At 39.6% G+C, this 20,504-nt stretch overlaps 7 protein-coding genes across 8 annotated transcripts; 5 read left to right on the top strand and 2 right to left on the bottom strand.

Moving 5' to 3' along the window:
- The first annotated feature begins 1,111 nt into the window (after positions 1 to 1,111).
- Positions 1,112 to 3,800, top strand: LOC133844658 (RNA-binding protein 45). Of its 2 annotated transcripts, XM_062278743.1 has the most exons (9): positions 1,112 to 1,543; positions 1,665 to 1,859; positions 1,918 to 2,324; positions 2,379 to 2,442; positions 2,503 to 2,600; positions 2,659 to 2,765; positions 2,830 to 3,074; positions 3,129 to 3,164; positions 3,419 to 3,800. In XM_062278743.1, exons 1-7 carry the CDS (start codon positions 1,227 to 1,229, stop codon positions 3,070 to 3,072), a joined length of 1,431 nt encoding a protein of 476 aa, XP_062134727.1. In that variant the 5' UTR covers positions 1,112 to 1,226; the 3' UTR covers positions 3,073 to 3,074; positions 3,129 to 3,164; positions 3,419 to 3,800. The 2 variants fall into 2 exon arrangements, with proteins under 2 accessions (XP_062134727.1, XP_062134726.1); XM_062278742.1 differs by lacking the exon at positions 3,129 to 3,164 and having other exon boundaries at positions 1,114 to 1,543.
- Positions 3,801 to 4,238: 438 nt separating this feature from the next.
- Positions 4,239 to 5,650, top strand: LOC133844661 (general transcription factor IIE subunit 2). Its single transcript, XM_062278745.1, is given in 8 exon segments — positions 4,239 to 4,406; positions 4,477 to 4,581; positions 4,637 to 4,799; positions 4,868 to 5,113; positions 5,115 to 5,159; positions 5,231 to 5,318; positions 5,383 to 5,447; positions 5,449 to 5,650. Coding segments are annotated over 8 exon segments (879 nt in total). The 5' UTR covers positions 4,239 to 4,344; the 3' UTR covers positions 5,554 to 5,650.
- A 790-nt stretch (positions 5,651 to 6,440) lies between these two features.
- LOC133841004 (chitooligosaccharidolytic beta-N-acetylglucosaminidase) lies at positions 6,441 to 9,837 on the top strand. Its single transcript, XM_062273247.1, has 3 exons — positions 6,441 to 6,939; positions 7,006 to 7,646; positions 7,706 to 9,837. The coding sequence occupies exons 1-3, from the start codon at positions 6,854 to 6,856 to the stop codon at positions 8,818 to 8,820; spliced, it is 1,842 nt and encodes a 613-aa protein (XP_062129231.1). The 5' UTR covers positions 6,441 to 6,853; the 3' UTR covers positions 8,821 to 9,837.
- On the bottom strand, positions 8,977 to 9,910 carry LOC133841006 (transmembrane protein 50A). Its single transcript, XM_062273249.1, has 4 exons — positions 9,745 to 9,910; positions 9,539 to 9,673; positions 9,312 to 9,441; positions 8,977 to 9,246 (listed from the first exon to the last, which is right to left on the bottom strand). Exons 1-4 carry the CDS (start codon positions 9,826 to 9,828, stop codon positions 9,137 to 9,139), a joined length of 459 nt encoding a protein of 152 aa, XP_062129233.1. The 5' UTR covers positions 9,829 to 9,910; the 3' UTR covers positions 8,977 to 9,136.
- Positions 9,911 to 10,148: 238 nt separating this feature from the next.
- Positions 10,149 to 11,234, top strand: LOC133841005 (nucleolin). The gene has a single exon (XM_062273248.1). It carries the CDS (start codon positions 10,232 to 10,234, stop codon positions 11,177 to 11,179), a length of 948 nt encoding a protein of 315 aa, XP_062129232.1. The 5' UTR covers positions 10,149 to 10,231; the 3' UTR covers positions 11,180 to 11,234.
- Positions 11,235 to 12,899: 1,665 nt separating this feature from the next.
- On the bottom strand, positions 12,900 to 14,780 carry LOC133844662 (integumentary mucin C.1). Its single transcript, XM_062278746.1, has 3 exons — positions 14,647 to 14,780; positions 14,263 to 14,493; positions 12,900 to 13,966 (listed from the first exon to the last, which is right to left on the bottom strand). Exons 2-3 carry the CDS (start codon positions 14,345 to 14,347, stop codon positions 13,491 to 13,493), a joined length of 561 nt encoding a protein of 186 aa, XP_062134730.1. The 5' UTR covers positions 14,348 to 14,493; positions 14,647 to 14,780; the 3' UTR covers positions 12,900 to 13,490.
- Positions 14,781 to 15,009: 229 nt separating this feature from the next.
- LOC133844657 (sorting nexin lst-4) lies at positions 15,010 to 19,330 on the top strand. The gene is made up of 3 exons (XM_062278741.1): positions 15,010 to 15,890; positions 17,370 to 18,022; positions 18,768 to 19,330. The coding sequence occupies exons 1-3, from the start codon at positions 15,135 to 15,137 to the stop codon at positions 19,057 to 19,059; spliced, it is 1,701 nt and encodes a 566-aa protein (XP_062134725.1). The 5' UTR covers positions 15,010 to 15,134; the 3' UTR covers positions 19,060 to 19,330.
- Positions 19,331 to 20,504: the final 1,174 nt, after the last annotated feature.

Genomic DNA, 20,504 nt, shown 5'->3' with positions numbered 1-20,504 from the left:
TACATTTTGGTATGTCTACAATTGGCGCTACATCGTTCATTTTCCGAAATTGGTTTGTGGTCACATCCCGGCGCAGATGTTCAAGAAAATAATTTAATTTTAAGAAATAAAACAAAAATATGAATTGATCTTAAAGATAAAATTTATTTATCAATTAGTTACATTAGTTACAAAAACCCTTCTGAGCATCGATAAAAAGTTTCATAAATTTGGTAACAATGTATCACTGTATACAGTTGTTTGTTGTTATTCATTTTCGTCTTCGTCTGAATCTTCATCACATCCTGGTTCGGGGCATTGACTGCATCGACTCTCATTTATTCCATAGCTTGCACAGTAACCACCAACACATTCACAACAGCCGTCATGAAACCACCTGTAGCTCGTTGCTCCCGTCTTGTAACAAGTTTGCCTGCATTTATTCCAGGACGTACATTCCTTGAGATATACGACTGTACAATTCCGAGGTATATTATCAGCGTGTTTGACATTGTTTGGAAAGGAAAACACTTGCCAATTGTCGTCGCTTGGCGATGTTGTAAGAGCCTCAAATAATACAGTAACGCCTTCAAAGTCCTCAACATGCGACTTCTTCGACATTTTCGTTATATCGCCAAGGACGTTGTGGTAATATGACATTGTTATGACAATAATTGCGACTCTTTGAAATGTTGACATTTGGAAGAACCTATTGTAACTAAAGCAGGTTAGATCAGGCATTAGTGTTCTGTTGCCTTTTCGCACAGGTAGTAGGATAAATTGGCGCGAACGTTGTAGAGTATGACAGATAGAGCATCAGAGCGTTTACCTGACTTTGAGATAAACAAACATGCAAGCGGTCAGTGTTGGTAAATATCCCAGCCGGTATTACAAATAAATATTGTGAACGGAATCAACAGGGGCTTTTTTGTGGTAATATATTATTTTTTTATTTTGCAATTATTACTCAAATTTCAAATCGGCACTGCCGTAGTTTCTTTTACGAAAAACAAGTAGAGCTGTTAAAAAATGTAACCAGCTTTTAATCATGAACGACGAAAAGAGCGTATTTCGAAATATAAACTGCGGTCACACTGTGTGGTATACACAAATATACACAGTAGGCATTTTTTTATTTCTGCCATTTTGTGTTCTGCGTCTCGTTGGGAAAAAAATAAAATAGAAGGAAGTGAGACAGTTAGAAAGAAAATTATTATTTCGCAAAACAGAAAAAAATAATAAGAAATATGTCGGATTATCGCTCACAATCACGCGGCGGCGGACGTGGTGGCCAGGATTATTCGAATGATGATGATCCGCCGATGTCGCGGCTATTTATAATTTGCAACAAAGCGCATACCGAAGAAGATTTTCGCGAAGCGTTCTCAAAGTACGGAGAGATAGAAGATATTTGGGTGGTTAAGGATAAACACACACAGGAGAACAAAGGCATTGCATATGTCAAGTTTTCGAAGACTTCCGATGCCGCTAAGGCGCAGGAAGAGATGAATGGCAAAACGATTGGAAAAACAGATAGAACTCTCAAGGTGCTGGTTGCCGCAAAGTAAGTGAAATAAGTAATGACCTGGCAACTTTTTGCGGCTGCTGCTGCTGCTGTTGAGATCAGCAATAATTAGCATTACCAACTGTACTCGATATGTGATTTTCTTTTGTTTGATTTCCAGTCGTAATCAAGGTTCAAATAAATCTGAAAACGAGCAGGAGAAGTATGTGCGACTGTTTATTGTCATACCAAAAACAGCGACCGAAGATGACATACGTGATGAGTTTGTGCAATGGGGTGAGGTGGAGAATGTGACCATTGTGCGGGAGAAGAACAATGGCAGTCCAAAGGGTTTTGGATACGTGCGTTTTACAAAGTGAGTATTTCTTGGATTTCAACTTATGTTATGTATACGAAATATTTATATTCTACAGATTCTATTATGCCGCAGTAGCATTTGAAAATTGTTCTGCTAAATACAAGGCCGTCTTTGCCGAGCCAAAGGGTTCTTCGCGCACACAACGTGACCAATACGGGCGTCTGGCTGATGATAGTCCCATATATGGCTCGGGCCGGGGCGGAGGAGGTGGCGGTGGTGGAGGCGGCTCCAATTACAATGGCGGTGGTAATGGAGGCGGTAGCGGCGGAGGTGGTAGTTACAACAACGATTGGAATGCATCGGTCAACAGTGATATGTCGGCATTTTTACGCATGCAAAACGTCCCCGTCCCACAGCCCACATGCCTCGAGGTGACGGTCAGCAATTGTGTTAACCAGGATCAGTTATGGCGACTCTTTGACATTATACCCGGCCTCGACTATTGTCAAATCATGCGCGAACGTAAGTGGATAACTTTTTAATGTATCACAGGTCTTACATTTGACATTTTTACAGATGGACCGCGGACAAATGAAGCCGTTGTTGTCTACGATAATCCAGAAGCTGCGATTTATGCCAAGTAATGTTTTACATTCATGTAGTTTACCAATTTACTGCAACACACATCATTTGCTTACAGAGACAAACTGCATGGCCTGGAATATCCGATGGGTGAACGCATAATTGTCAAAGTAAATGGCATGAGTTCAGCTCGCATGGACACCTCGTTTATAGACAGTATGTGAAATATCTCAAATTTTATTATGCGTGATTTTACTCTACTCGTACTTTACAGAACGCACTAAAAAGGACGCTATTTGCAATGTACCTTTGCCACCAACACAACCACTTGCATCTCCCGATTCTCAAGTTGCTCAAAGGCTTTTTATCGTGCTCTCAGCTGTAAGTGAACTATTTAAAATTGATTTTTTTTTTATTTTACTTACAATTGCAAATTACATTTTAGAATCTGCCGCACTCAATATTGAAGAATATATTCTCCTGCTGGAAAGGACTTATTGATGTCTATCTGCTACCGAATAAAAATTGCGGATACGTCAAATATTCGGAACGGGAAAGTGCCCAAAAGGCAATAACTGTATTGAATGGTGCAGAAATCTGTGGCACTAAAATAAAGGTTATGGAAGCGGAGGAACGAAGTGGCTCCGATGGTGACGATAGTGGCAGGAAGCGATTACGAAGAAATTAAGTGTAAGTTATACATTTTTTAATGCTGATCCTGTGTATCTATATATATTAATGTAGCCATAGTTTTGGAATGCGTTGAACGCCTGATCTGAGGTAAGTTGTTAGTGTATAGTGTAAGAAAGATCCAAAAATCTTGCTTATTATTATTATGTATGTACACCAAAATATATAGACTTATCGTATATTCAGACTGTTCTATTACAATTAGATACTACCGCCGTTCTTCTGTACTTGTAACTTAACTAAAAACGCCCTCAAAAATTCAGCAGCAATTTGACGATCCTGCCGATCATCGACCACGAACAAACATAATAAGCAAAACTATTTTTATCTTTCTATTTCCACAGACCCCACTGACAACAACATACTACTTAACAAAAAAGAACATAATGTACGAGTAGTTTACAGAAAACAGATCAATTAAACAGTTCAACTGACCAACAACCGCCCAAAAAACACTACGGAATCAACCAGAACGAGAACCACAACAATCACAATCAAAACTGAGTGAAAACACGAGTGAACAGACACGGAAAACGGAAACAAGATACGAGAAAACAAGAACTACCAAACAACCAACTTTACACAATTTTGACTTGTTTTTGTGTGCGCTGTTTGTACTGAAGAGACCCATTAAAGACCAGACCTTAACGGAGCCAACGAAACCATGAAACAATGAATGCAAAAAAACAAGAAAAAAAAAAAACAACCACTAACTGGACTATCGTATCTATCGCATTACCCTTACCATAATACAAAAACCAAGAAACTATATACAAGAAACGAACTCGTTGTACAATTTACTAACGTATTCCGACAAAGATAAGAATATATATTCAAAAAGCAAGCTTACCGATCGTAGATTTCTGCATAGAAATTTAATCACTCAAATATGACACAATTATATACAACTATTATGTAAAGCCCTTAAAGCGATAAAAATAAACGAAATTACCAAAATATAACTGACTTTGTTTTTAATAGTGTTTTTGAAAATGCGCGCCATGAAACCTTTTGCTGTGGTTTTATTTGGTTATCGAATTACATATATATCGACCAAAAATCGGCAATCGGGGAAAATACTGTTTTTAGGGTAACCATCTAGTAATCAATGATGTGGTACAATTTGGTATGTTTTAATAAATCTATATATCACCAACTACGGTCACCCTGACTCAGTCAACAGCTGCTTTTTGTTGAAGCAAATTGTAATTGTTTTAAAATATCAAATTTTCTTTTAGTAAATACCGAAAAAGCTTAAAAATAAATAATAATGGATCCCGCACTGCTTCGGGAACGCGAGGCGTTCAAAAAACGGGCGATGGCTACGCCAACGTAAGTTCCCCAACCTTTCTGCCAACAAGTCGCGTTTTAATACATATCGTGTTGTTTTTTGTATTTGCAGCGTTGAGAAGAAAACAAGAACGGAAAGGGCGCCGCCACCGCCGAGCAGAGATGATTCCCAAAAGAAAATGCGCCCTCCAACGGCACCCAAACTTGATGCTTCTACGTAAGTGCTCACAGGCTGTACCAGATCATCCAATTCATGCCTTTTTGTTCTGTAGATACAAAACCATGTCTGGCAGTTCCCAATATCGTTTTGGAGTCTTGGCCAAAATAGTGAAATTTATGCGCACCCGCCATCAGGATGGCGATGATCATCCATTGAGTATTGAGGAGATCCTTGATGAAACCAACCAGCTAGATATAGGTCAATCGGTCAAGAATGTAAGCCATGATGGTTCCCTTTTCTCTTATGACCAATACAATAATGTGCATCTTGCTATTCGTTGCAGTGGTTGGCTGGTGAAGCGCTTAGCAATAATCCCAAAATAGATGTCACTCCGGATGGACAAAAGTTCAGCTTCAAGCCCGTTTACAAAATCAAAGACGGCAAGACTCTGATGCGATTGCTGAAGCAGCATGACTTAAAGGGACTTGGCGGCATTTTACTAGAGGATGTGCAAGAATCGCTGCCACATTGCGAAAAGGTTTTGAAAAATCGCGCTGCCGAAATATTGTTCATTGTGCGACCCATTGACAAAAAAGAAGATACTCTTCTACAATGACAGAACCGCCAATTTTGCTGTAAGCTCTGAAGAAAAGTTTTACGTTTATCTGTTGTATGCCTTACTAAACTAATTCTACCCATTTATTAGGTGGACGACGAGTTTCAGAAGCTTTGGCGTTCCGCAACAGTCGATGCAATGGACGATGCCAAAATCGATGAATACCTCGAGAAACAAGGTGAAAGCCAAATGCACTCTCAATATGCAGCCAACCAATTACCTATTGTTTTATATTTTACTAGGTATACGTTCGATGCAAGACCATGGCCTTAAGAAACCCGTGCCGAAGCGTAAGAAGGCGGCTAACAAAAAAGCGACAGTTCAAGAAGCCGAGAGATAACGAGCATTTGGCTGATGTGCTAGAGACTTATGAGGATAACACCTTAACGCAGAAGGGCGCAAATCCCACATAATGTAGAGTAGCTATTAAAGATAATGTTATCATTAAGAATTCTATAGAAATATAAACTAATATTCTATGCATATTTCCGGTAGGTCGATGACCTTGCATATATTATGTGTTTTTAATAGATATTGCGAAATCGCAGGAGGCACAAATTAAGTGTTAATATATTTATATGTACCTAAGGAGCTTTCACCAAGATTTACAGCCACTTTTGCTATCTTCTAGTGCTTTTTTGCGGTATTTTAAAATATGACTTGACGAACAAGAACGATAGTTAAAAGCAAATGTATGTAATCTGCTCTTCGACATAACAACAAACACTCACGTAACTTGTATGTGTGAGCGAGCCTCGGCTTGCGTCTGTATCAGAGGTGCCAACTGTAAACCTCCGTTTTAGCTGGAAGAGCCATTGAAAATGGCTATACGCGTTTTTCAACATTTGAACATTTTGATCAGCCGATTGTGAAGAAGTGAAGTTTCTTCAATATGCTAAGCCATAGCTTTAAATTCCTTATTACTAATTGTAATTTAGCTTTTTCTAAAGTAACTATCGCTCTCTGATTAGCTATACCCGTATAAGTTTAATATAAGAATTGAAGGGAAAATGCAGTTTCGCCGTAGAAAATTATTTGAGTCATTGTGTTACTAAGTAAATTATTAGTTAGTAAAGTCGATGCATGCTTTGTTTTTCGCGGATGTTAGTGAATGTTTATTGTTTCTATGTGCATATTTTTATATTCTATTTCTACAACACAAAGTAATTTCTAGTCAAGCCGGCCCTGTTGTTTTCATTTCTTACCAACATACATAGATACAAACAGATATTAAACTCTACACGTCCTCGAAACATCTAATAAAAACACACAATCTTTAACAAATGTATCTAAACAAATTTGTTCAATATACATATTTAAATTGAATAGCAAACTGATAAATGATTGTTATCTTCTTTTGATAGACTTGCACACTAATCATAGCCACATCTAACGGAAAAATAGCTGCATTGCCTGCACTGATGTGCACAAGTGTGTGTGTGGGTGTGACTGTATGTGTATCAGAGTAATCGCAATCGATGTCGAGTGTTGCCGAACCGATAAATTGACCGCGCAGCAAAACAAAGGCGTCAGTTGGCGCTGAAGAGCCCTCGACACTGGTTTATTTGCTGTTCGCTTTCATAGCGCTCAGTTTGAACGGGAATACGTAACGTAAGCTAAGAAAACCCGTTTCAGATTGTCTGTTTATTATTCCCCGTGCGTTCGATTGATTATTGTTGTTATAAAAACTAACAAGACAAAAAAAGCAGCAAAATGAAGTTGTTGCCGCTTGCAGTGGCATTAAGCGTTTCGTTGGCCTTTGGCTGTCTGCCAACACCTGGGGCAGCTGCGGGAGCCGAGTAAGTACTTAATAGATATAATATAAATGTTCCAAGTTGAAAGTTCTCATTTTTGCATTGTGACAGCGATCTGGTTTACGGCTACGAATGCCACTCTGGCGTCTGTCGCAAGGTGGAGCTGAGCGAGGACAACTTTGCCAAGGCAATCAGTCTGCCCGTCTGCCGTCTCTTCTGCAGCAGCAGCATTGGCACACTGTGGCCCAAGCCCACAGGCGCTGTGCAGCTTGAACCGCTGATGCGTCAAGTGGACATCACCAATATTAAAATCCAAAGGCCTGGGGGCGTCAATAAAAGGGACAAAGTTTGGCGGGACACCGAGCGACGTTGGATGGACTTGGTACACGCCAAGATACCCAATCTCAAGCTGCTGCGTTCGGGTGGCTATCAATTGGCGGTAGTCATAAATACCGCTGATAGTGCGAAGCCCACACGCCTCACCCTCGACACCGACGAGAGCTATGTGCTGCAAATTGGCACCAACTCCACCGCTGGCCAGGTGACTGCCAACATTACGGCGGACAACTTTTATGGCGCACGCCATGCGTTGGAGACGCTCAATCAACTGATTGTCTACGACGACATTCGCCGCGAACTCCAGGTAACAGCGAACACCAGCATCAGCGATGCACCCGTCTACAAATGGCGCGGACTCTTGCTGGACACGTCGCGCAACTACTTCTCCGTGAAGTCCATCAAGCGCACATTGGGTAAGCTATGGTCGGCTCCTCCTCCTCGTCGCTTATTCACTCCATTTTCGCTTTCGCAGATGGCATGGCCATGGTCAAGCTCAACACCTTCCACTGGCACATCACCGATTCGCACAGCTTCCCGCTCGAGGTGAGCAAGCGCCCCGAGCTGTCCAAACTGGGAGCCTATACGCCTAGCAAGGTTTACACGCACAAGGACATCGAGGACATAGTGAATTATGGACGTGTGCGTGGCATTCGTGTTATGCCCGAGTTCGACAGTCCGGCGCATGTGGGCGAAGGTTGGCAACACAAGAACATGACTGCCTGCTTCAATGCGCAGCCATGGCAAAAGTTTTGCGTTGAGCCGCCTTGTGGACAACTGGATCCTACGGTTACCGAGATGTACGATGTGCTGCAGGACATTTTCAGTGATATGTTTGATCTCTTTGATCCCGACATTTTCCACATGGGCGGCGATGAAGTCTCTGTGGGCTGTTGGAACAGCAGCGAAACAATACGCAATTGGATGACAAAGCAGGGCTGGACTCTGAATGAAGCCGATTTTATGCGTCTGTGGGGCCATTATCAAACTGAAGCTCTTAAGCGTTGGGATAACGTGACTTCGACAGCGGCAGCACCAACGCCCATTGTGCTCTGGACGAGCACACTGACCGAGGAGCCGTACATTGACGACTATTTGGATCCACAGCGTTACATCATACAAATCTGGACAACTGGCACCGACAAGGTGATCAAGAAGATATTGAAACGCGGCTATCGCATCATTGTGTCCAACTATGATGCACTTTACTTTGATTGCGGCGGTCCTGGCTGGGTAACGGATGGCAACAACTGGTGTTCACCCTACATTGGCTGGCAGAAGGTCTACGAGAATAATCTCACCCAAATCGCTGGCGATTATCAGCATCATGTGCTCGGTGCCGAGGCAGCAATTTGGTCCGAACAGATCGATGAGTATACGTTGGACAATCGCTTCTGGCCGCGAGCCAGCGCCTTGGCCGAACGTCTGTGGTCGGATCCCGTTGGCGCTGATGGTGGCTGGAAGCAGGCGGAGGCACGCATGCTCTTGCATCGCGAGCGTCTCGTGGAGAATGGCATTGGAGCGGAGGCAATGCAGCCGCAATGGTGTCTGCAGAACGAGAACGAGTGCCCCATTGATGCGTATGCTTAGCTAAATGCTTGGGTAGCATAAGCATTTTACAAATTGTTATTCTTATTATACAGATATACAGCTGCTTATTGGGATGGCCACATCCACAGCCAACTCAGTCTGCTCTTTGCTGTTGGTTTAATGCTTTGCGTCTGCAATAAAATCCACTTGAGAGTGTGCGAGTGACTCGTCGTTTAATTAATCATATCGTTAAATGAGATTATTTTCGTGGTTTTTGTTATGTTGTTTATGAATACAATGTGTGTTGTTTAGATTAATTACTAATTAATGGATGCACCTCCCGCTCACAGCCCCTTTTTACAGGGATATGTTCAGTTTACTCGTTCCACTGCTCCTCGTTGCGTCCGAATTTGTACACCAAGCTTCCGAATAGTATGAAGACATTCTGCAGTAGCAGCGCCACACCTAGGCTTGTTTCCTTTTTATCTGTATGAACAAGGATTCGATTTGTATCGCTGGACAAATTGAACAGTATCTACTTTCAAACTTACCATTGTTGATAAAGTCTGAGATCATCACCCAAATGGCCGCAATGATCGACGCAAATCCCATGATGAAGCCAAGGAGCAGCACGATCTTTGCATTTCTCGCTCCCCATTCCGAGGTGTTATCTTCCGAAATCTATAACAAACAAAAGAATTGCACATAAGACGGAGTGACTCATTTTTCTTTGTACCTATGTATGAAGTGCGTATATACAAATATTATTGTCACTTACATGTTCGCCTTTAACAATGTTGATCATGGCAAAGCTAAGGGTGCCAAAGATGCCGATGAAAACATGTCCTGTCGTTATCTGGTGCTGATTGTCGCCAGACATGGCATCGATTATTATCCACCACCCTGTGAAGAACTGCAGGAGTAAACATTTTTTATCAATTACGCACAATTCCATTAGCTGGCATACTATCATTTACTACGTACCAGAAAGCCGGCTATAATAGCCGAAGTTTTGTTCACCCATGCTTCGGATGAAAACCACTCTCTAATGTTTTCAATAATACCCATTTTGTGTTTTATTTATGCTAAAAAACTGATTTTCTGCTGCGAACGAAGAGCTTAACACCTGTGTTTGGGTGTGACCGTGAGTCAAATTTCTAAAATCGGCGGTTTTACGTGTAATAAATATACCAAATTTGTCATTTGGTAGCACTTAAAAGTACAAAACTTCCAAAACAATTTTAAAAATGCTCCAACGTGTAGCTAATTTTTTTGTTTTTATTTGTAAATTCGAATATCCCAAATAATTAACAAATAAAAAAGTTTTGTACACACTGAAACACGTATACGAAATCTATCGATTAAGCATGCGATTACCCAGCCAGCTGTTTGGTAGAGAGTGGCAACGCTATTGTTTTCAAGCACGTGTGAGCGACAAACGACATAAACAAATTTGTTGCACTTACCAAAAATGAAGAAAGTGACTGAAGAAACTATCTCAGATGAGGAACAAAGTATCACAGATAATTCAGATGCATCCGATGATGAGGAGAATGAAGTGGATTTGGGAGCCAGTGCAACAGAGTCGGATGAAGATGAAGATGTAGATGACGATGTTAATGACGACGGTGATGGTGGAGACTCCGATGAAGGTAGCGAGTTGAGTGACGAAGGACAGGAAACAACGGCCCGCAAAACGAGAGCAGAAATTATCGAGGAACAAATACACAGCAAATACCAACAGCGCAAGGGAACACGTTTGTATGTCCGTTTCTTACACAAGCTTCCATTAGATGAACAGGAATTCAACTCAAAGGTAGAAGCGCTGCATCCACTCATATCGAAGGCATCCAAACCACGTCAAAAGCATGCACGTTTCTGCCTAGTGGAATTCCAGACGCAGCAGGATCGCGACACTGCTTTGCAGGACATTACAGCTTCAATTAAGAACAATAAAGCTGGATTCGAGGGATTATTCGTGTCACTTCCAAAGACCGATTCAGATGAGTTCGTCAACGAACTTGTTGTCCGCAAGCAACAATCGTTCGAGAAACGCAAAACGAAAGCTCTGACCAAACGTGCCACAAAACAGGTGTCCCGCAAATCTAAGTTCACCTCATCGGTGCTCATTACCAATCTGCCCAAGACCGCCTCGGTGGCCCAAGTGCGTCAACTCTTCGAAAATGCCGTTGACATACAGCTGAAGCCCGGTAAAGGCAGATTCCGTGACTACAGCGCAGCCACCGTGACTTTGCCCTCAACTTTTGAGGCACGCAACGCCTTGAAGAAGGAACTGAGCATGGCGGGCACCAAACTGCAGTTGCGTTTCAATACCCAGCAACAGAAGAAGCGACGACCCAATAAGAACCAGAAACGCGGGGCAGGCAAAGTGGGTGCTGCGATTACGATTAACTCTTAATTAACATGTAATGATAATAGATACAACTGCTAAATAAACAATGTAACAATATTTATCGTTTTGTATATTGTCGTCCTATTCAAATGCCTCTTTTATTAAACATCTTGTAAGCTAGATCCTCAGTTTCGGAAACGGTGCTCAATAGCTCGAACTGGGTTTCCGTCTGCCATAAGCACAGGTCCAAATGCAAGCTGTATATACATACATATGTATTGAGAGTGAAATATACATAAGTATATGAAAAAGAACCAACGAAAAATTATATTTATTATTTCAAATTTATCTTTCAATGGGATAAGAATTTGTATGATTCATTTAATGGGTTTTTAAATTTGTTCTTTGTTGGTCTGGTTTTTTTCAAGATAAGCTAAAATTTGACTGCTATATTTCTTCCAGATTTTAGAATTATAGAGAGAAAAACTTTATCGTCTGCTAAAATTACCCTTTCATACTGATGTAATACAATACACAAATGTAATTGTTAAAATATTTATTATCGTACACGATATACATACATACATAGTAAGGTATTTGTTTTTGAATAAGCCGGTTGACTTTTACTGCATACATACATAAGTTGATATTTAAGCCTATAGGGTAAATATATATAATTGTATATAAAGAGATTTGGTAATGAGATTAATTATTTGGTGCTGAGGAATAGGAGAGGTCTAACAATAAGTGCGGATTGGGGAAGGGAAAACTGGTAGCTTGGATGCATTTTATGGATGATTCATATGTGTTGTTCACGTTCAAAAATATCAAATATTCAACAATCGCATATTGTACATTTTATAGTATAACTTTTTTCGCTCTTTTTCTTTCTCTCTCTCTCAATATGTTTTCGGTTCCGAAATGGACCCGCTGATATCAGTGTATGTACTCACAGTGAGTAGGGGGGGAGGGAGGGGGAACTGCTCCTCTTCCATTTATAATATATTCCAAGTTGCGATGCCGTGTCAGGCGTTGTTGCGCTATCGATTATTTAGTAAGACACGGACACGCTTAGATATATAATATAGTACATGTATAGGTATGTTTGTGTTGGGTTGTGTTGTGTTTTGGTGCAATTATATCAGCAAAAGTAATCAGCATTTAATGTGATATTCGAAATGCAAATAGGAATAGATAAAAACGAAAACAAAAAAAAACGGAGAACGCAATTTAATTCGGTTCGAACCGATTTACAAATATGCTTGCTTACATCCCTATGAGTGGCATTCTCTTTACTTATTTTCATTTTAGCATTTCTTCTTTAGTTTAGTTATTATAATTTTCTCATTTTGTTTTTTAATTGTTTTGTAAATACAATCAAAATTTATATCTGCTCGCCGCTTTAGCAAATGAATATATAGATAAACACTGTGTGTTTTCTCCGATTTACTTAACATGCTTCACCTAACTTTCGAGATCCGATCGAAACACTTTTCGGGGGGATCCCAAAAGTATATATTCCCCATACAGTCTCACATATTTGCTGTTATTGTTTGTGTAGTGTGCGATTCATACTCTTAACGTTCAATTCAATTATACATATATATTATTTTAATTGTTATGCTTATTAATTGTTGTTGTTTTTTATCTTCATGGCCAAGCTTAAGGGCATATATATATATAGTACTTTTTAAGGCGTTGAACATCCGCTTTACATTCGCTGATAAAGCTCAGACGAAACTCAACTTGATTCGCGATTCATGTGATTCATAAAAGCCATTCGAAATGTGTATAATATTTAATATATTAATATGTATATATTTATGTGTGTTTGTATATAGTATATATATAATTGCTGATAAAGGGAAGAATACGGAGCCAGCTGATTCATCGGACTCTTTTTCGATTCGATTTCAGGTGAAGAACCGACTTTGTTTTCTTCTTGAGAGAAGGGTTTGTATTTTTGTTTCTACTTTTTTATGGTTTTTTTTTGTTGAGAGTGGGAGTAGTGAAGGTCTTAAAGTATGTTTTTGAAGATTTTTTTATAGAGATTAATCGGAGCTAATTTTGTTGTTGTTGTTGATTTGTTGTGTATTTCCCCCGAGATAAATTACGTATGCAGCAGCAGCCGATCTCTGGCCGATGGTGAATTAGCCACATTCGAGTGCGATGCCTGACCGACTAAATGTTGAGCCGATGGAGGTGGTGGTGGTGGCTGTGCTGGCGGCGATCGCAGCGGTATTGATGGCTGAACAAAACGCACACGTTCGGCATCCGTGGCATTGGCATTGTTGCCAGCCGATGATGATGACAAACCACCGCCAACGCCGCCACCGCCGGCTGCTGCATTGAAGGCCGACGTGAATGCTGTGGCGGCTCAAAGAGTGTGGTAATTGCGCTCATTGCGTGCCTTGTAGAATTTGTAGGCCACCAAACCGATGGCCAGCAATCCCAGCGTCAACACAATGCCGCCGATGAACGATGAACCATCAAAGTGACCACAAGGCACCGGAGCAGGCTTGGCGGTAGTGGTCGATGGTGGCGCCGGAGTGGTGCTTGTAGTTGTTGTTGTTGTCGTGTTCGATGCTGGAGTTGTTGTTGTAGCTGGTGTTGTTGTGGTTGTAGTTGTTGTTGTTGTAGTAGAGTTGTCCGGTTTCACAGTTGAGGTTGTTGAAGGCGTTGTTGTTTTTGGGGCCTCAGTTGTTGTTGTATTAGCTGCCGGCGTGGTTGTTTCTGGTGGTGTAGAAGTTGTTATCGGCGGCGTCACAGTTGTAATCGGCTTCTCAGTTGTAGTTGTTGTGGTGTTTTCATTCGCAGGCGGCACTGTTACAGTGGTGGCTGATGCGGCAGCTCCTAAGATACGAAACAGCAAAAAAGCAAATCGCATATGAGTATGAGTAATTCTAGTCAAACCCTATACAAAAGAAAGTTCGTTTTTTTTCTTTTCTGAAAATCTTCTTCAATTACGTTCCCTACTTACAAACACACACATACACGCTCACGTACAAATCCGAACGAGTGTGGCATTTAAAATTCCAATACATGCTTACTTAGTACACGCACACAGTGACAAATTGAATGTTCGCTGCAGGCAACCGAACACACACACACACTTCAACATACGCAGTCGAATGGATTTCTTTGCTTACCTTCCCCTCCTGCTGCTTGACAACGATATGAGGCAAACAGTCCAACGAACAGACATAATAGCAAATATTTGGCCTGTAGCTGCATTTTTTATACTTTCCGTTTAATGGTTAATTGCACAGGACTCCAATTAGCTTATTTACTTCTTCGCAGTATTTTCGAGAACTGCCAAAACCTTTTTTCGTTTTTGCTTTTGACGTGTTCACTTATTGTTGTTGTTGCTAATGCTGTTGCTGCATCAAAAAAAATCGGTGAAGACCACAAATTAGCAAGTAAAATTATAGATGTGTGTAACGATTTGTACATAAATATAAGTCCGGTTAAGTCCGCACAATATTAACTGCAAATCTGGAAAGCAGAATATTAAATCTGTTTGCTCCACTTACCAACAAATCGGCAACGCGCAATTGAATGATTAATAAAATCCAATCGAACAAATCATGAGCACAGCGTGACCACAAGTTATATTTCAAAATTTACCAACTCCTCCAATAAATTTACAAATATACCGCTGAGCAGTGTATATTGCAAAAGCTTGGTTACACTACTTTTAGTGTTGCATAGCATTTTAAAAAAGCGCGCAACATTTAAATCTGAGCTGTTTATTAAAATTAATAGACCACGCGTTTAGCAAGGCATTCCGAATATAAATTATAGACATATTTGGAAAAACATAAATGCGAAAGATGAAACACAATTGAATTTAAATGTCAGTATTAAATGTTGGTATGCGTAATGCAATTGCGAAATCAGCAAAACATACTACGGTCACACTAGTCACACACACTGACTCAGACACTAGCTTTTTCATTTTTGTTTTATATGGGGAGCGGATTTAGATAAAAAACGCGTTAAAATCGTGCAATAAACCAAAATGACATCTTACGTACGTGCTATGTACGATTTTTCTGGTGAGCCCGGCTCATCGGAATTATCGATTCTCACCGGCGACATCCTAACCGTGACGCGCAGCGATGTGGGCGAAGGTTGGTGGGAGGGTAAAAACAATCGGGGACAAATTGGTCTCTTCCCAGCGGCATACGTGGAGGTGATGTCGGCGGCGGAGGCGCGTCAATTTACCACAGGTGACTCAAGCGCTGCCCAATCCTCAGCCCTCGATCCCTTTGGCCCAATACCAGCGGCACCACGATACGATCCCACGCCCGATGGCGACGATGACAGTATATGGTCCGATAGCGAAGACAATGAAACCTATTCGGAAATTGCGCCCGCTGGAGGCAAAACAGCCGGAGCAGCTGGAGTACGTAACAGTGGCTTAACGCACTCGACTAGCGACTACGACAACAGGCATCTACCTGTTGCACCCAGCGAGGATGGCATCTCCTTGAGTTCGACGGCAACGGGCGGTGGAGCAAGTGCAGCGACCATGCGTAAAGGCATGTTTGCCAAGAGCTCGGATTCCTATATACTCGGTCTGTTCACCAGCAAGGAAGTAATACCCGAATGTGAAAAAGCCTATATTACGCAAGTGGAGGATTCGATATATCAGTGGACACAGAATCATTCGCCGTATACGGTGATTGTGGCCAGTCCCAAAAAGGAATCCAAATTCAAGGGCATGAAAACATTCATTGCCTACCAGCTGACGCCTAGTTTTAATAATATCTCTGTGAGTACAAGTAATATTTACGATTTTAAAAGGGGACAACTCAGCAAACGCAACAGAGAATTTAATCACTAATCTGGCCAGAAAGTCAGAGTATGCTCGACTGCAAGATAGCCGTTAGCCATTTTTTAGGGAGACCAAAGCTAGCAAAACAAGTGGAGTTTTTCTTGGAGAAGTTTATTATAGTTCTCGAATATAACAAAAATATATTTTTTTAATTTTTTGAGTAATTGAAAAGTCAATATTTTTTTAATTCGAGATTACAAATTATATTTATACATTTATTTACATCTCTTAAAAATTGAGTCCATAAAGGAAAATTTTCGTAATAATTTTTTGATTGAAACTTAAATATTGATATTAAAAAGATTCAATATTGACGTATTTTTTTGTTCAACGTTTTTCGAAATTTGAACTGTGAATTTAAATTTCTTCACTATTATTTTGGGGAAAATTAAGTTTTAATTTTTTAATCTGATTTTATACAAAAGTATTTAATAATATTTCAAATACAATCCAATTTAATTTTTCATATTTATTTAGGATGTAGAGTTCATCTTTAGTAACAAATTTCACTAAATTAAGAAACATTTGAAACCAAAAAAGCGAATTTTAAAAATATTTTCAAAACATCTACGTATTTATCTAAAAAATGTAAATGTTTATTTACGTATTGATTTCTTTTATTACTCTTTATTATTTGCTTTTAAGGATTGTTTTCTAATTTGTATTGTACAAATTGAACATAAATCAGAAAACAGCTACCTAATTGGAGATGTAATTGTGTAATATTAACAAGAAACAGTTGTTCTTAAATTGGTTTTTGGATAGTTTTAGTGAATCAGCTTATAACACAATCAATACGTTGAATGATTTATCGCCTCGATAGTCTTTAGTCATATTATTACATATATATTAACTTTATTAGCTCTTAGGCGGATATGAAAAGACAATTTTACCAGCAAATATAATTAAAGTAGAAGAGTGCTTGAAACTTAAAGCGGAATCTTTTAGCAAGATGTGTAAGCATTGATGATGTAAGTAGAAGTTGAAGTTGGAAGTCAATTGGGGGCAAGCGAAGGGGCAACTCGGTTGCACTTCACTTATTACCCACTCCCATTCTGTTCGTCTCTGTCTTTGTGTGGCAAGTGTTTTTTATACCCGATGAATATAAGCAGAGAGGGTAATATGAGTTTATGGCAAGGGGAAATAAATAGAATTAGTATAATAGTCTTGATCAACTCTTAAGAATAAAACTGGTTAGAAGAAGTATAAAAAGTTGATTTTAGAAAACGGAATTACATGCATATGAATGACGGGTATTTTATTAGTCGTCACCAAGTTCGTTACTGTTCGGGTTCAACACTTGTTTGTTATTGTTGTTACAACATATGACTCAGTGTCTTTGTGTTTGTGTGTGTCGCATTTCGAAAATGAAATTGAATTTCTATCTAATCGACGAATGCTGTCATTTTATCGCAGGTGTCGCGTCGTTATAAGCACTTCGATTGGCTGCACGAACGCCTGACGGAGAAGTTCTGCTTGATACCGGTGCCACCGCTGCCAGACAAACAGATCTCGGGACGCTATGAGGAGCAATTCGTGGAGCATCGACGCGTTCAATTGCAGGAATTCGTCGACTGGGTGTGCCGACATCCCGTCATCTCGAAATGCGAAGTATGGTATCATTTTCTCACGTGCACCGACGAAAAGATCTGGAAATCGGGCAAACGGAAGGCCGAACGTGATCCCTACATGGACATCAACTATTGCATGGCCATCTCGCCGCCATCGAATCACTTGCTCCACTCGAAAGTCGATGCCCAGATAGAGAGCGGCACACAATTCATTCACAGCATGGACGGAGCCATTCGCAATCTAAACAACATTTCCAACGACATGGCCAAACGTTCGCTGGTCCAGAGTAAAAAGGAATTCCAACGCATCGGCGATGGCCTCTCAGAACTGGCCAAGGCGCTGGACATCGATGAGCGACGAGCGCCAACGCGCAACGGTTCCTCGCTGGCTGGCAGTGTGGGTCGCATTGGCGGCATCTACATTGGCATTGGTCAGATGTTTATGGATCAACCGAAACACGATTGGATACCGCTCTCCGATCGATTGCATATCTACAGGTACCACAAGTGTTTTTCGGTGGTTTTTACATTGCTGTCTTAAGACGAAAATGCGTTTAGAATGTCATACTATTAGAAATCTTTTAAATTAACTGTTTGCTAAACAAGTTGTTAAAAATTGTGAATTAATTATGTTGCATAGTGTAAAGACTATCAGAGTAGTTGGAATACCTGGTTAATTTAATTAAGTTTATGACCACTTACTTTTTGAACGCAATCGATAAGAAAGAAAATGCCGTTTGCATTGCCAGCTTCATTCTAATGATTATCAAATACGGAAACCGAAAGTTAGTTATTTTATACTCTCTTATCATTCAAGTCATTATAATTTCCCTTTTTTACTTGTTTTAAGCATTAGTTCTGCTTTTTTCCTTGAAGTCAAATTTCAGTTGTCTTAACTTATACAAAGCAGAATCTTGTAAGCATTAGTTATATTGGGTTCGTTCAAGTTAGCTTATAGTTTTCTTTACTTTACTTACCTTTATCCTAAGTCTAAATGTTTTAAGCACTAGTTATGCTGTTTTCTGTTAAGACAACTTATAATTTTCCTTACTTACCTTTACTTAGCCTTATCCTAAAGCAGAATGCTTTTAAAATTAGTTATGCTGTTTTTCTACAAGTCTACTTATAGTTTTCCTTACTTACCTTTTCATAACCATTATTATCTAAGACAGCCATGTAAAGCCACCTTTAAGTCCTCAGCAAGTTTACAATCTTAACTTACTCAATTCTTTTCCATTCACAGAGGCATCTTGAACTGCTTTCCGGATGTGTTCTCTCGACACAAGGGCGCCATACAGAAGCGCAAGGATTGCGAGCGATCTACTGCCGAGAATAAGATGAGTCCCGCCCAGCTGCAGGATGTGAACAGACGCACCGATGTCGTCTCCTACACGGTGCTGGCCGAGCTGACGCATTTCAAGAGCGAACGCGACACACATTTGAAGCAAACAATCAAGAACTTCATTGGTGAGCAGATCAAATTTTATCAGGGTGTCGTGGCACGACTTCAGGAGGCGCAACGCCAGATTGAATAACAATCCAAAAGGTGTTCAATGATCGTCGATCCGGCTGGGAGCACAAAACAAACAAAACATTACACTACACTAAACTACACTACAAAATAGCTGAAAACATTCGCACGCGTGCATTTCAAATGCTTTAAACAAATACTACAAAATAACAAAAAAAAAACGAAAAGAAAAAAAATGCAAATGAAAATTAGATTGTGGTTTTAACTAAACGATAAAATTATTCAATAATATTGTATGTAAGTGAACAAGTTGCGTATTTATACAGAAAATAACATATACATTTATATACTATATATGTATATATATATCTATCAATATACACCGAAATTAAAATATATATTTCTATATGTAAAGCTGTAAAGCGTTGCCTGTTGTATTTCATTTCTTAAGCTCATCTTATCATCGAAAATTTGTAGCTTTATGCTTAGAATTTCACGCTTATCTATAGATAACAGCATCTGTTATAATCTTGCTGCATAGGCAACAAGTATTTATCTTTCGAGAAATTTCTATAAACGATGCATTCAACTGGGATCTCGTTGAAAATAAGTTTGCCTTTAAGTGAGAGCCAATCACTTACATATGTTATCTGCATAGTATTTACTATATGCAGAAAGAGTCACGACCTTTATTTACTTTGCACACATAAATGCGCTTTTCCTCGATAAGTTACAAGGGAAAAAAGCTAAGTATTGGACATGCACAATATTAATCTTAAATAAGAAAGCTATTGTCGAGTAGGATCGACTGTAAGATACCCGCTACGCATACACACGATATTCATTTTAAAATATACCCAATTAATCATAAATACCGCAAAAATCCTAAAATATACAAATGGCTTTTGGGAGGAAATTAGTTTATCGATATATCACTACATTCAAAATATACCATATATTACAAAATATACCAGATTGTTAGTCAAATCTACTAAAACCCGTTGTAAGTAGACTTTTTTTCCCAATACAAAAGTATTTTTTTAAATAACTTCTATATTTTTTATCTGATCGCAACCAAATTTGCAGGAATTATAAAGAACATAGTTATTATTGTATGTACACTAGCTTCGCATCATTGTAATGGATTTGAAGGGGTGAAAGTTGGCGTTTTTATATCTCTGAGATCCATGGACAGACGGATATGGCTATATCGTCTCGACTCTTATGACGATCGCTGATCAAGAATATACATACATATAAACTTTGAAGGCAGAGACATGCCTTTATCTGCCTGTCACATACATTTCCTGGAAAAAAAAGTTATTAGCTTCCTTTTTGTTTTCTATACTTTTTGAAGTGTGTAATTTTCTTTGGAAACATATACTTTACTTTAATAATAAAAAAAAAAAAACAATATCCAGTCCAGGTAAAACATACTTACCTTATGCTTAAACTGAAATTCCACTCCAAATCAGCATTGCGATGCCATTCTTCCATACTAATTCAATA

Source organism: Drosophila sulfurigaster, chromosome 3 (genome assembly GCF_023558435.1).
Source record: "Drosophila sulfurigaster albostrigata strain 15112-1811.04 chromosome 3, ASM2355843v2, whole genome shotgun sequence".
Lineage (NCBI taxonomy): Eukaryota > Metazoa > Arthropoda > Insecta > Diptera > Drosophilidae > Drosophila > Drosophila sulfurigaster.
This window is presented reverse-complemented; position numbering and strand designations above follow the sequence as displayed.